Source organism: Miniopterus schreibersii, assembly GCF_964146895.1.
Source record: "Miniopterus schreibersii genome assembly, chromosome: 12".
Classification (NCBI taxonomy): domain Eukaryota; kingdom Metazoa; phylum Chordata; class Mammalia; order Chiroptera; family Miniopteridae; genus Miniopterus; species Miniopterus schreibersii.
Window position 1 is genome coordinate 63,822,784 of NC_138112.1, and position 15,764 is coordinate 63,838,547.

At 42.6% G+C, this 15,764-nt stretch overlaps 1 protein-coding gene across 4 annotated transcripts; it reads left to right on the forward strand.

Moving 5' to 3' along the window:
- Window positions 1-157: 157 nt before the first annotated feature.
- On the forward strand, window positions 158-15,695 carry DDB2 (damage specific DNA binding protein 2). 4 transcript variants are annotated; one of them, XM_081154022.1, is made up of 10 exons: window positions 158-468; window positions 1,549-1,685; window positions 2,066-2,257; window positions 10,913-11,058; window positions 12,336-12,435; window positions 12,523-12,700; window positions 13,016-13,158; window positions 14,628-14,792; window positions 14,928-14,973; window positions 15,277-15,695. In XM_081154022.1, exons 1-10 carry the CDS (start codon window positions 342-344, stop codon window positions 15,324-15,326), a joined length of 1,284 nt encoding a protein of 427 aa, XP_081010148.1. In that variant the 5' UTR covers window positions 158-341; the 3' UTR covers window positions 15,327-15,695. The 4 variants fall into 4 exon arrangements, with proteins under 4 accessions (XP_081010148.1, XP_081010149.1, XP_081010147.1 ...); XM_081154023.1 differs by lacking the exon at window positions 14,628-14,792 and having other exon boundaries at window positions 164-468; XM_081154021.1 differs by having other exon boundaries at window positions 244-468; window positions 12,336-12,700.
- Window positions 15,696-15,764: the final 69 nt, after the last annotated feature.

Here is a 15,764-nt window from a genome sequence, read left to right on the forward strand (position 1 = left end):
GCTTCAAATTGGGTGGCCCAGCACTGGCGGCCATCTTTATTCCTGGCAAGTCACCGACGACTAGATCTGAGCCGGCACTCCGCCATATCCCATTTCTTCAGGGGGCCCACGAGCCCCACCCCTCCCACACATCCCATCTCTCCGCGCGCGCCCCGCCTTCCCCGGGGGGCGGGGCCGGAACTAGACGCTAGGTGCAAGCCGGGAGACTGGCGGGAAGTTGGCTTGTTGGCGGGAAGTTGGACCAGTTCCCTGCTCCCCGCCCTTTTTCTCTCCAGAGGATTCTTTATCTTCCCTCCATAATCTCGGCACACGGTACAGTACCCCTTTGTACGGGGGACGCGATGGCTCCCAGGAAACGCCCTGAAACCCGGAAGACCCCCGAGATGGTTTTGCACCCCAAGAGCAAGAGGAGCAGAAGCCCCCGGGAGCTGGAGCCCGAGGCCAAGAAGCTCTGTGTGAAGGGCCCCGGTACTGCCTGCGCCTGCTGCTTTAATAATTTCGCCATTTGGGGTTCTCACGCAGGAGGCTGGAGCGGGGGATGGGTGCTTCTAGGTTCCTGAGGCTGTCCAGTGCCTCAGGATGTGCATTTTGTCTTCAGGTCCTTTGCCACCGTAGAGGTTGGGCTTAATCTCCCTCAGGTGACAAAAAGAGGCAGATAAGCTCCATTACATCAGACACAACAAACTTCAAGTTCCTTGTCTGTGCCAGGATTTTTACACACTGAGGACTGCTTAAAATAATCCCTCCTTGCCTGGTGGTGTGTGTAGCCGTAGGCCCTTAGTTTCAGCTGTGAGCGCCTTCAACTTCCCTCCTTCCTTAGAAAACACATTCTCTGAGGTTTACTGGGGATTGAACCTAGGGCTATAAGGAGTGTGGGAGAACTCAAAATACCAGAACAGAGGGTTGTTGATGAAGTGAGTTTTTTGTCCACAAGAAGAAAGAATTGGTTGTCAAGAGGCCAGATTCATAGGGATCAGATCCTCAAATACATCTTGGTGATCCAGAGTTGCTTTATTCCTGGTCTGAGGGGCTCCACTTCTCCCAAATTAGCTTAGTTAATTTAGAGCCAAGTCAGATGCTCTAGATCCTGCGGGTTTCCAGGAGAACAGATTGGACTTGGGGCCAACAACTGGTTCCCTCCACATTTTAATATAAGATTTAAAGATACTTTTTTCCCCCTAAATTGTCATTTTATTGTGCATTATGTGTGATTTAAAAATTGTCACCCAACCTTATCACGAGTTTTTCAACCCAAACTGGGAAGAGTTTTGCATATACTTTATTCTTGTGTATTTCTTTGGCTCAGCTCTCAGGAACCCTGCAAAATCATATTTAGTTTCACTTCAGAATTACTATTTTGGGAAGGGGCTGAATCCCTACTCACTATTTCTTGTGCTGGATGAGACTTAGCAGAGCATGGAAAGGCCTGAGGAGATGATGGGAGAGATTGGCTATGCCGACTGAAACAAGGCTTTCTTTCCGAGACTCAGCAGAAAAACCTTTCATCATTAAGGTTGAAGAGGAAAATATATCTGTTTTACTTGGCAGGTTCTAGCAGAAGATTTGACTCAGGCTGCCTTTGGGAGGGGTTGGCTAGCCTACAGGTCCCACCACGATGCAGGAGCATCGTCAGGGCCCTCCATCACCATAAGCTGGGCAGAACTGCCTGGCCATCACTACAGCAGGTGAGGCGTTTCCTGGCTGAAGTGCTCAAGGGTTTGCATGGTGCTTTTTTACAACTGGATGCTCCAAAATTAGATTCTGAGTTGATTCACTGGGTTTTCAGAGTGGTCAGATCACCCCCATCTTGGTGTCTGGCCTACTAGGCACTCAGCCAGGTAGAAGTCTTATGCTGTAAAGGTCCCAGCTGGAATGCACTCTGCCTTCTTTGCTTTCCAAGATTAGTTCATGTATATCGCAAATATTTTCATGCACGGAGCCAGGCAGTTAGTTTTCCTTTGGTGAGAATACTTGGCCCTAGGGCTCATCTATGGAGGAGGCAGAGATTGGCAATTTACCTAGGACTTGGTTTTAATTCAACTTAATTCTTTTCTCTCTGTGTCAGGGTCTCCAGCAGTCCTTTTTGCACTCTCTGGCTTCTTACCGGATATTCCAAAAGGCTGCCCCCTTTGACAGGAGGGCCACGTCCTTGGCATGGCACCCAACTCACCCCAGCACCCTGGCCGTGGGTTCCAAAGGGGGAGATATCATGCTCTGGAACTTTGGCATAAAGGACAAACCTACCTTCATTAAAGGGGTGAGCAGTCCATGTGCCAGAAAACTGTGCTGAAGAAGTGTCGAAGGAATGAAAAGTCAACCAGTAAAAAGGCAATGATTGGGATCAAAAGTAACTGTGGGTATTTTTAAACAAGTTAATGGCGATGATATTCAAACCTTTATTGAGTGCCTGCCCTTAAAATATTAGAAGGTATAAAATATTGATCACCCTCTAATAAGTCATCACACAGAATAGAATCTAAGCCCCTTCTTAACTCTTGACCTCATCTTGTACTGCTGTATTTCCTTACTTCCTATGCTTTAGCCACACTGACTATTTCTGTTCCTGAAACAGTCTTTGCATTTGCTGTTCCCATTGGCTGGAGTGCTCTTTCCCATGGTCTTCTTATGGCTGGTTCTCTTATTATTCAGGTCTCAGCTCAATACACTTCTTCAAAGAGCTCTCACCACTCTGTCTAAAGTAGCCTCCACCCCACCCAATCACTCCCTATCTCCCTGCTTCACTTTTCCCCCACAATGTTTATTAATATCTGTAATGTTTTACTTATTTACTTTGCCCACTGGAAAGTAAGTTCCACGACGGCAGCAACCTTGTCTTTCTGGGACACCACTTTATCCCCAATGCCTAGAACAATGTTTGGCCTACAGTAGCTGCTTTATATTTGTTGAATGAATGAGGGGCTTGATGTATAACTGGGTAGGTAGGATGTGCACATACACAATAACTAGCACTACAGATGCTAAATGCTATAGAACATGAGAGTAGGAAGAACCTCTTTCAAATTAGAATCTATAGAGAAGGCTTCATGGATGAGTGATGAGTGAGGAAGAACAATACTGGTGTTTATCATCAGTTGCTGAGGGGTGAAGTTGTTGGTGCTTCCACCAAAGAGAAGACCCTTAGCTTGCCCAGCTGGATGCTGACATTGACATTGGAGGGCTGTACTGTGAAAAGTGATGCTCTGGGTTTAGAGAAAAACGCTCAGACTCACATGACCAAACAAGCCAAACAGATAAAAGAATAATGTTAGGTGGTAGGTTCAGCGATAAGTTGGAGATGGCTGACATGCAGGAATCTAGGTCCCATGGTATCAGGTCTGATTTTTTTTTCAGATGGAGCCAGAAGTCCTGGTTTTTTTTACATGAAATGTTCTGATTTTTAAAAATTGTGATAAAATACACTTAACAATATTTAGCATTTAACCTTGTTTTTGTTTATAATCTTCACCTGAGGATATTTTTTCCTTTGCTTTTCAGAGAGAGTAGAAGGGGGAGAGAGAGAGAGGGAGAGAGAGAGAGAGATCAATGTGAAAAACACATCAATTGGTGGCCTCCTGCATGTGCCCTGACCAAGGCCAGGGATGGAACCTACAACTGAGGTACATGCCCTTGGCTGGAATCAAACCCGGGACCCTTTAGTTCGTGCGCTGGTGCTCTAACAACTGAGCCAAACCGGCTAGGGCCTCATTTAACCATTTTTAAATGCACAGTTCAGTGGCATTAAGTACATTCACTTTCTTTTGTAACCAGTTCAGAATTTTTCATCTTGCAAATCTGAAACTCTATTGAGTTTACCCATTAAACACTAACTCCCCATTCTTCCATCCAGCCCCTGGCAACTGCCATTCTACTTTCTGTCTCTATGATTTTGACTATTCTGAGTATGTCATACAAGTGGAATCATACAATATTTATCCTTTTGTGACTGGCCTATTTAACTTAGCATAATGTCCTCCAGGTTCGTCCGTGTTGCAATATGTGTCAGAATTTCCTTCCTTTTTAAGGGTGAGTAATATTCTACTGTATGTGTTTACCACATTTTGCTTGTCTTTCCTTCTGTCAATGGACACTTGGGTTGCTCCCCCCTTTTAGCTACTATGAATAATGCAGCTATGCACGTGGTTGTACAAATATCTCTGAGTCCCTGCTTTCAGTTCTTTTGGGTATACACCCAGAAGTGGAATTGCTGAATCATATGGTAACTCTATTTTTAACTTCTTGAGGATCTGCCATACTGTTAAAATGGTGCATTGAGACAGCACCATTTTATATTCCTACCAACAGTACACAAGGGTTTCAATTTAAAATATCCTAATCTTTCATGTCTGGAAATAAAATTACACATGCTCTGTCAATAAACAAAACACATCTGTGAACTGGATTTCTCTTCAGCTCAACATTTTCCCATCCCTGGTTTAGAGATAGAAGAGGCCAAGGATAAACCCAGAATGAGTTCTCTTAAAGTGGAGAGTTAGGAGAGCAGCCCATCAGGAACAGCCAGATTAGATAGGCTTGGGAGATTAGGATTCAAGGTATGAGATGAGTGTTGGAAGAAAACAAGTGCCTGAAGCCCAAAGAAAGGCAGCCAGCAGAGTGCTGTGGACAGACCTCAGTGGTCTTCCTGCCCAGCTGGTGAGATAGGTCAGGGAAGGACGGCTTTAAGTTGAAGTCAGAACCAGAGCTCAGGCAGGAAGAGGTTTATGTTTTTCTAGGAATCCAGGGAATAGAGAAAATTAAGACATAGCTTAAAGATGTCCTAGAGGAAGGGCCTCCCAACCAAAAGGGGAATGACAACTACTTTGAACTTGTGCCAGGCCAAGGCTTTAGGTTTACATCACCATTTATTATAATGTGCATTTAAATGAAGTTTCCTCACACCGTTGTGGAGATTGGTCTGGGCATTTAAACTTTGTGACTAGCAGGGAGCTAGGTTGGCACAAAAGAAGGGTATGGTGGTCTGGAGAACTGTATGTTTTTACTCCCAGATACTGACAGCAAAAAGTTGATATGAGACTAGTGACTGAGGGAACAGCAGTACCTCATTTTGTCACTTTTTTAGTCATTTGACCTTGGATTTGATCTTTACATCTTTCAAACCCTTGGCAAGGGAACATGTATTAACATTTTTAACATGAAGATAAATTTTCTCATAAAAATGATTCATGTTCATCGCAAGAAATTCAAACAATACAAAGGAAAGTATAAAGAATCAAGTATTACCTGAAATTCCCACTTTGTACCTCTTACACTATTAGTGTAAAAGTATACACTATTACACTCATATTTCTACTTAGATTATTGCATAAATATTCTATCCTAGATTCTGTTGTATGTTACTTGTCATATCATATGAGATGACCACTTAAAAACACCCTATAATTTCCTTTATTTTTGGTATCATGGTAATGCAGACCTCATAAAAAGAGTTGGGAAGTGTTCCCCTCTTGTATTTTCTGGAATAATTTGTGTAGAATTAATGCTATTTTGTAGGATTCACTAGCCATGCCTGGACCTGGAGTTTTCTTTGTTGGAAGATTTTTAACTATATAGTCCATTTCTTTGATAGATACAGCGCAATTCAGGTTATCTATTCCTAAATGATCTGGGTAGTTTGTCTTTCAAGTAATTTGTCCATTTTATCTAAGTTGTTGAATTTAGTGGCATAAAGTTGTTCACAGTGTTCCCTTATTATCCTTTTAATGTCTGTAGGATCTGTAGTAATGTTCCCCCTCAGGTTCTTGACATTGGTAACTTGTGTCTTCTCTCTTTTTCCTGATCAATCTTGCTAGAGGTTTATCATTTTTATCGATATTTTCAAAGAACCAGCTTTTAGTTTCATTGATTTTCTCTATTGTTTTTCTGTTTTCTTTTTCATTGATTTTTGCTCTATTTTCTTTCCTATGCTTACCTTGGGTTTAATTTGCTCTTTTTCTTGTTTCTTAAGGTGGAAGCTTAGATTATTTATTTGATACCTTTTTCTAATATAACTACTTCATGCTATAAATTTCCCTCTTAAGTATTTCTTTAACTTCAAAGAAAGTCTTTTTTTGCCGGGGAGGGAGATACTTTTGTAGGGTATCGAATTCTAGGTTCACAGGGGGGTTTTGGGGGGATTTTGTTGTTGTTTTAGTACTTTAAATGATGTCTGATGCAAAATCTCTCATGTTTCTCTTTTCATGAGTTTTCCCTTTTTCTTCTGGCCGCCTTAAAAACGATTATGATTTTCTTGGTGTCTTTGTCTCTGTTTCTTCTGCTTGAGGTTCATTGAGCTTCTTGGATCTGTGAGTTTATAACTGCCATCAAATTTGGAAAACTTTAGACCACTGTTTCTTCAAATAATTTTTTCCTCCCCCCTCTTCTTTTTCTAAGATTCCAATTACATATATGTTAGGCTACTAGTATTGTCCTACATGTCACCAATGTGCTGTTCATGATTGGAAGTATAAATCCACATTATTAATTTTAATACATAGTTATTTGAGGTTTGGTTTGAAATATTTTTTCCTACAAAACCTTGTCATCTACAAGTAATGAGAGTCTGATTTCTTCCTTTACCATTGTTATGCTTCTTTTTTTCCTTATTCCATTAACAAAGTCATCTAGTACATTGTTGAGTATTGGTAATAGCAGACATTTTTGTCTTGGTTTTTTTTTTGTTTTTGTTTTTTACTATGAGGGTACCTTTATTAAAGCTGGGGACAGTAAAACAAGTTAGGACTTAGCATAGAAGAAGCTGGGCTGCCTTAACTCACTGGGAATTCAGAGAAAAAGGGGCCTTGGGACAGGTTCAGGAGATTAGTATGGGATGAGCTAATCCCCTGAACCTGTCCCAGTGCTGCTGCTCATTGCTCCCCTGGTTGCAAGTCTTGTGGGGACCCGTAGAGTTTAGGAAATGCATGCCTGTGGGGGAAGAAGAGAGGAAGAAGGAAATGGTAGGGGCTGCTCCCCAGAGAGAGCATGTGCTGGGTCCTTTGTCTTGAAGCTTTTATCTTTGTCTTGTTTTTGATCATAGAAGGCTTTTACACTTTATCATTAAGTATAATTTATGCTACTTTTTATTGTGGTAAAATATACATAACATAAAATTTGTCATTTTAACCATTTGTAAGTGTACAATTCAGTGGTATCAAGTACGTTTACATTGTTGTGCAATCACCACCACTATTCATCTCCAAAATAAAACTCTGTACCCATTACACAATGACTCTTTATTACCTTTCCCCCAGCCCACTAATCTGCTTTCTGACTTTATGAATTTGACTGTTCTAGGTATCTTATATAAATGGAGTCATACATTTTTCCTTTTGGGCCTGACTTCACTTAGCATAATGTTTTTAAGGTTAATCCATGTTATAGCATGTATCAGTACTTCATGACTTTTTATAGCTGAGTAATATTTCATCATATGGATATACCATTTTATTTATCCATTCATCTGTTGATGGGCATTTGGGTTGTTTCCACCTTGTGCTATTATTAATACTACTGCTATGAATGTTCCTGTACAAGTCTTTGTTTGAACATGTTTTCAGTTCTTATGGGTATATACCTTGGAGCTTGTTTGTTTTTAAATATCCTTTATCATACTAAGTTCCTCTTTTATTCCTAGTTCCCCCCAAATTCTTATTATGAATAATTGAATTTCATCAAATACTTTTCTGTATCTATTGATGTCACTAGGAATATGATTTTCCCCCTTTATTCTGTTAATGTAGTATACTATGCTAACTGGTTTTTTGTTTAGTTTATTAGTTATATTCCATTTTTTCACTTAATTTTTTTTTATTTTTCACTTTTTTACAATTACAATTATACCTCTAGCAGTAATACTGCTTCTTTTAAAAACTGTGATAAAAGCACATAACCTAAAATTTATCATCCGAACCATTTTTAACTATATAGTTCATTAGTGTTAACTATATTCATATTATTGTGCAAAAAATCTCTAGAGCTTTCCACCTTCTAAAACTGAAACTGTATATCCATTTAATAACGATTCCCCACTTCCCCTGCTCCCCAGCCCTTGGCAACCACAATTCTTTCTGTTTCTATGATTTTGAACTACTTTAGAGACCCCTAAATTTTGATGGTCTTATTGTGGTTATGTAGGAGAATATTCTTGTGGGAAATACAGGGTGAGGCAAAAGTAGGTTTACAGTTGTTTGTATGGAAAATAATACAATAATTAATAAACAAGAATACAAGAATAAACTGTGTTTTGCATAATCACAACTGTAAACCTACTTTTGCCCCACCTTGTATACAGTAAAATATCTGAGGATGAATGAGACATCGTGTTGGCAATTTATTATCAAATGGTTCCAGAAAAATAGTTCTTTGTGCTATTCTTGCAACTTTTCTGTTAGTTTGAGATAGTTTGAAAAGAAAATTTCAAAAAGAGATTGATATTTTTTCTTAAATATTTAGTATATTCACTAGTGAAGGCACCAGGATCTAGAATTTACTTTGTAAGAAAGTTTTTAGTTGTGAATTTAATTTCTTTAATACATATCAGACAATTCAGATTTTCTCTTCCATCTTCTGTCATTTCGACAGGTTTGTATTTTTCTAGGAATTTGCCCATTTCATCTAAATTTTCAAATTCACTGACATAAGGTTGATTATGATATCCTCTTACTTTTTAAGTGTCTAAGATTTATAGTAATGCCCCTTATTCCACCGGTTACATTATTTATTTGTACTGTCTCGTTTGGGTGTATATGAATTTTATTAGTCTTTTTATGGAACCAATTTTTGGCTGTTGACTCTCTCCACAGTATATTTGTTTTGTTTCATTAAATCTGTTTTCTTTGGCTTTCGTTTCTTATTAGTTTTACAATTTCTTGAGATGGATGTTTGAGTCATTGATTTTTCACCTTTCTTTTATTGCAAATGATGCTGCTGTGAATATTTGTGTACAAGCTTTTGCATGGACATATGTCTTCATTTCTCTGGGGCAGAATTGCTGGGTATATGGTAACTCTATGTTTAATTTTTTGAAGAACTGACAGATTGATTACCAAAGTGGCTGCACCATTTTACATTCTTTAAAGACATGTTTTACCTACCTTTTCTAGTTGTTCTCAACAGAAGGTTGGCCTGACACATGCCACCATCCCTGGAATTGGAAGTCTCAAAGATATTTCTTTTTCATATTTTGTCCAGGTCTTGTTAGTCCTTCTCAGTGCAAAGGTTGGTTATGACCATTTAGTCCGCCCTTGCTAGAGAACACTCATACATTTTAACTTAAAATGTTTATGTGTATGTTTATTACTAATGCTTTGACACAGGGCTGTCCTTTTCTTGGAGTAAGGGTCCACTGATTAGGGTGCACCTGATATTACATAAACTACACAGATAATGTATTCTTTTTTTTTAATCCTCACCTGAGGATATTTTTTCCATTGCTTTTCAGAGAGAGTGGAAGGGGGGGGAGAGAGAGAGAGAGAGAGATTGGTTGCCTCTCACAGGTGCACTGACCGGGGTCGGGGATCAAGCTTGCAACCTGAGGTACATGCCTTTGGTCAGAATCGAACCCGGGATCTTCCAGTCCACGGGCTGACGCTCTAACCACTGAGCAAAACCGGCTAGAGCATAATGTATTCTTTATATAGTCTAGTTTCCATTTCCCTAAAGTGGAAACATAATTTAAAGATAGTCCTAAAGCAACCTGATTGCAGATTCTTTAAAAGTTTTTATTATTTTCTACCCTAATTGTTTATAAGTTACTTACCAATGCTTAATTTTTCCAAAGCATTCAATATGGTTTCCATAGAAATAATAATGGTTTTTCTTTTTGCATGAACTCCATCAGTTTAATTAAATTACATGTTTAATTAAATGTTCAAATGTTTAGTTTAAATATTTAATTAAATGTTTAATAAATTATATGTGGTTACATGTTTAATTGAATTACATAATTATAATAAAAAGTAAAACTGGCATATATAGGTTTAAGAACAAACACAACTAACCCTTGTAAGCACTGACCTCAACTGGTGGGAACAGATTATCTTACTAGCATCAAGGATTTGTCAGACCACGGGCATTGGTTAGAATGGTTATAGAGGGAATGGAAAGAGTCAGCATGTTGAGTGAGTGAAGTGGTTGTTGTGTAAGAGAGCTTGTAGAGGTCCATGAGGCTGAGAGAGTAGCACAAGGAAGAAGTGGAGAAGGAGTTCTTGGGGATGTAAAATTCTTAAAACGGTGCCTGATGCATAATAAGCACATAATAAAGTTAAGCTATTGATGTTATCATGATTATTTTCATCATCAGCTGGGATGTCTGGAAAAAATAAGGAGCACATATCTCCTGCCCTCCTAACCCAGCAACGCTTCTGAGCTGAAGTGCTTCTGAAAAGAGCACTGTGTAATAAACTGTGGTACATCCATACAGTGGCGTACTCAGCAATAAGACAGAACTAGCTATAGATACACACAGCAACGTGGGTGCATCTCAGGCATCGCGCTGAGTGAAATGAAAGAAGCTAGTCTCAAAAGGCTGCAGGCTATGTGATGCTTACATGACAGTCTATCAGAGGCAAAACCATAGGGACAGAGAGCAGCAGATCTGTGGTTGCCAGGGGTTGGGATGGGGGAGGTATGACTACAGCGGGAGTTTCCGGGGTAACGGAACTGCTCTGCGTCCTGATTTTGGCAGTGGTTATTCAGATCTATATGTGCATTAAAATTCGTGGAACTCTATACTCAAAACAATCAAGTTTATGTTCATTCCAAAAATAAAATTAAAACTCAAACTTCAAGAAAGAAGGAGCACTGTGGAGAGCATCCTCGGGTCTAGGCATGTAAACTGGCCTGGCCCCAAGTGCTGCCTGCCTGGCACGTCTCTTGGGCAGAGTATCACCACTCACTGGCTCCTCTCTCCCTGTGTTAGATTGGAGCTGGAGGGAGCATCACCGGGCTGAAGTTTAACCCGCTCAATACCAACCAGTTTTTCGCTGCCTCAATGGAGGGAACAACGAGGCTGCAAGACTTTAAAGGCAACACTCTCCAAGTTTATACCAGCTATGGCACCTGCAAGTGAGTAGTTTCACAATGAGGGGAAAGGGCTTCTAGGTGCTCAGTGTGGTTCTGGCAAGGGCGCCCAGATCCCAGTCCTTCTATCCAGTCCTTCTATCTGTCTCTTTCTCAAACTCTTTGCTTAGCTGCTCTTATCTGGTCCAGGTGGGTTACTAATTTGGGGAGGAATTCTGGAACCTCAGCTCTTCTCAGCAAGGGAAGGGCTTCAGCTCTTCTGTAAGTCATTCCTGTATCAGACGACACTTTGATTCTCACTAGACAGGTCAATGTGGCATTGGCCTAGATAGCCACTTAAAACCTAGAGCAGGAAATAGGAACTTAAATTTCATACCCTGCATCCACAGGGGTGAGGACCCAACCAGTTCCATGAAGCTTAAATGGATAGAATCAGGTCCATATAAGGCACTTTGGACTCTCTAAGAGCAAGTGGTTGTAGAAACTACAAAATGCCTGTCACTTTGATTTCTAGCCAGAGACACGACCCTGCTCCCTAAGGAACTGAGGGTGTGGGGGTCTAACTATCATGGGATGGTACCCTGGACTGCCTGCCCCACAGGGTAAGAAATACACATGCAATCAGGACAGGTGACGGAATAGACTCAGCTCCAGGTTTCTCTTCCACAAGAAACTCTCCCTCTGGAAGATATTTACAGGGGATGCAAAAGGCAGTGTAGCAAGGATTTGAAGTTTGAGAGAAAAAACATGAATCTGAGCTCTCCTGGCTGGGTATTGGGATCCCTGAAGCACCCCCTCCCCATCCTTTTCATCCTCAAGGAGTCTGAGGGACAGGAGCCAGACAGCTTCTGGGTCATGTGTGCCTTTTCCCCTAAATACTCAGAAGGGGGCAGAAGTTCCTTTCTAGCCAGCTCTGAGGAACAGAGCTGGGTAGTCCCCATTTGGTTTGTCACCTCCTTTGGCTCAACAGGGGGAGAGTAAAGGAGAGAATCATAAAGGAGCCTTCCTCAGAACCCAGGGCTGTGTAGGGCAGGCTAACGTGGGGACTTGCCTATAGCTCTGAGGTTTGGCTGCTTCAGGGACTCATACTAACTGAGGATCCTGGGCCCAGCGGACAGATTTCTAAGCCCCATCACCCCCATACCCTCTGTCTGGGTGGTAGACAAGTCTGTTCTTTACTGGGAGACCATGGCAAGACAGCTACTCATTCATTCAACAAATACTTATTGAATGCCTCTATGTGTTAGACACTGGAGCTGCAACAGTGAATAAAAGGACTTTGCCTCTCCCCAAGAACCTTACAGCATGGTCTCTCCCTCCAGCTTCTGGTTTTGCAGCCTGGATGTGTCTGCCGAAAGCCGAGTGGTGGTCACAGGAGACAATGTGGGTCACGTGATCCTGTTGACCATGGATGGCAAGGAGGTGCGTTCTCAGGAGCCCGGGTCCTCTTCCCTCCCTTACCCCAGCCTTGGTTCTCTGCCCCCACCTGACCCAAGCTTTTCTCTGCAGCTTTGGAATCTGAGAATGCACAAAAAGAAAGTGACCCATGTGGCCCTGAACCCATGCTGTGATTGGCTCCTGGCCACAGCCTCTGTAGATCAGACAGTGAAAATCTGGGACCTGCGCCAGGTTAAAGGGAAATCCAGCTTCCTCTATTCACTACCACACAGGCATCCTGTCAACGCAGGTGTGATATACCTCATCCCTCCTGTACACCCTGCCTATCCCATTGCCCCTGGGTTTTCCCCTCAAAGTTTAGAAGCCGCTAGGTTAAACCTTTACCCCTGACAGCATCTGCCAAGCTGAAACCTTTCTGACTCCAGTGCCCCCATCCGCTGCTGAGTTCTGGAATGTTTTTGTTTACAGCCCAGATTCACCTTCTCCCTTCTACCCTTGTCAGGAGAGGAATGGGAGGGAGGGTGTCCCTGCAAGAGAAGGCCTCAGAAGGCCAGGACAACAAAGGCCTGTAGCTCCTTCACCTCAGGGTCTTTTCACTTGCCAGCTCATTTCAGTCCCGATGGAGCCCAGCTCCTGACCACCGACCAGAAGAGTGAGATCCGGATTTACTCTGCCTCCCAGTGGGACTGCCCCCCAAGCCTAATCCCACACCCTCACCGCCACTTCCAGCACCTGACACCCATCAAGGTAAGTGATGGAGCAGAGAGTGGTGATCATGGGGACAGATCTGGGGGACCGATCAGGTCTGCCCAAGGTGGGAAAAGGACAGGTTACAGAGGCCTTTCCTCTCAGATCTCCTCCTGCCCTAACACAAAGTAGTTTCTTATCCCCTGGCTCTCTCTGCTCCTTTGGTCCCGCTTTTGCGATGCCATTTTGCTGGGTTTTCTTTTGTCTCTCTGATAAGCTGTTTTCCTAACTTTTTTCAACACAGCCCTGATCTCCTCACTGAGGGCATTTTCTGAGATCCTGACCCTCTGTTCTGCCCTCAGTTTGTTCCCTATGTACAACTGATCTACAAGCTTACCTTAGCCGCCTTCTTATTAGGGGCTTCTCTAGCCTCAGACCCCATGGCTTACAGTCATCAAGTCCTGTGATTCCTTCCTGCCCAAGACCCTAAGCAGTCTGGACTCTGCCAGTTCTTCCCCTCTACTATTTCATATTCTTTTCCAGAACCACAGCCTCTCTTCAGCCTCCAGGTTTCATGCCTCTACTTTGGTCAGTATAGCACAATGATGAGGGGCAGCAGCTTCAGGCAGGCAGGCCCCTCTGGGCCAGACCTTGGGATTTCAGGTTCATCTCCAAGAAGGGAGTAATGGTACCTGACGGGCTGCTGTGAAGCTGAGTCAGTACACTCAGAGCATATGGCACATGCCTACTCCCTGGCAGGTACTCGGTAAACAGTGATGAGTTAGTATTAGAATGGCCCCCACATACCTCAGATCAAATCCAAGTTCTAATAGCATTAGGGTCCTTCACCTATTTGTGTTCCCATTGATTCATCTGTTGTCATCTCTCACTTCATATCTAGTGAAGCCAACTACAGCTTCCCAGGTTTGACTGGTTTGTGACTTATTTCCAAGTCTTTGGGTGTACCACTTCTTCTTTCCTGCTTACCATATCTTTCCTCCTTCAAAACTCCTGTGAGAAGAACCTGTCATTCCAATAACTGTCTGATTTGTTTTGAGTGGGGTAATCTGGGGAGCATAGGTTTCCTCCTCCCCTTTTCAGACACAAGCCATTTTCTACTCAACTCTTCGTCATTCTCTTTGATGGAGATAGTAGTGGGGTTACTTCAGAACTTATGTTCTATTTGGTTTTGGTTACCAGAGGCTCTTTCCTTTGTTGTAGGCTTACCTCTTTCATTAATGTCTGGGTCAGGCTGATGTTAAAACATTTATCAGTTGGTATCTCAGCAAATGCAAGGAAGAAGGCCTGATGGTGTCCCAAGGCCCATGGAGGCCAGATGGGGATTTAAGATTTATAATGGTGGACGTATACGTAACTGAAAACCATTCTTGTAGTTTCATGTAGATCTTATCTCCATTATTAAGTTATTGGCAACTGTATTAACCACTGTTAATGGCAAAGAATACTTTTGATGTCCCTCTTGATAGTGTTCTGCATTTACTCTCATGACCAGCCTTTCCATCTCCTAGGCAGCCTGGCATCCTCGGTACAACCTCATTGTTGTGGGTAGATACCCAGATCCTAATTTCAAAAGTTGTACCCCCTATGAATTAAGGACGATCGATGTGTTTGATGGAAGCTCAGGGAAATTGATGCATCAGCTCTATGACCCAGAATCTTCTGGTATCATTTCGGTGAGGCTTGGGCCCTCAAATAATGATGGGAGGAAGCAGGGGTTCAACCTACCTTATTGACCAAAAATTAGTCCTCATGTGCCCTTCTCCCAATACCTTCACCCCTTCCTCATGCTTATCCCTTTGTCTATGCAGCTTAATGAGTTCAATCCTATGGGGGACACGCTGGCCTCTTTGATGGGTAAGTGAAGTAGGTTGTATTTCAGACTGGTCAAGCCCAACCCTACTCCTCAAAGTTCAGTGCAAGCTAACCTCAGCTTAGCACTGCCACATGTGCCCAGGGTAACAGTCAGTGAAGATAACCTGTGGTCTCTGTGGCCTAGGCCCTACACCCCGCGATTGGTCTTGGTCATGGCAATGCCCAGCTGCTGCCATTTCCAGGTATTTCCTTACCAAGTTCTAGGTGCCCTGGGCCAGCCCTGAGCCAGCCCTGAGCTCTGAGAGACTGTTAACAGGTGAGTCAGACTGGTCTTACTCCTCCTAGGTTATCACATTCTCATTTGGAGCCAGGAGGAAGCTGGGATGCAGAAGTGAGAGACATTAATGAAGGTATGGGCCAAGCAGCAGCTTGGAGCCACATGAGAACAAGTCCTGCAAAAAGAGGCAGCTATGTGTTAAAGGGCCAAAGGTATCCAAGCCTTAGGGTTGGAGCAGGGATGCTGTGGCATGGGATACTGTGGGGCTTGGACACTGGCATGTTATTGCTCTGGACTTAGCTCCATAAACTTCTCCAGAATTGGTGACCCAGCTCCCCCAAGGGTCCCTGCTATATCTAGCCTGAAGCCAAGCTCTTCCTGGAGCCAAGGGATTTTTCTCCTCCCTGACGTGTGGTGGCGAAATGATCAGGTGTTGGGTTTTGATTTGTGCTCACTATTGACATGCCAATAAAACTATACCCAGCTGAGCTTCTGAGTGGACCTTCCAGCACTGAACTGGTCAAAGCGCTCTTGGGTCTCCCAAATGAAGAAAAGG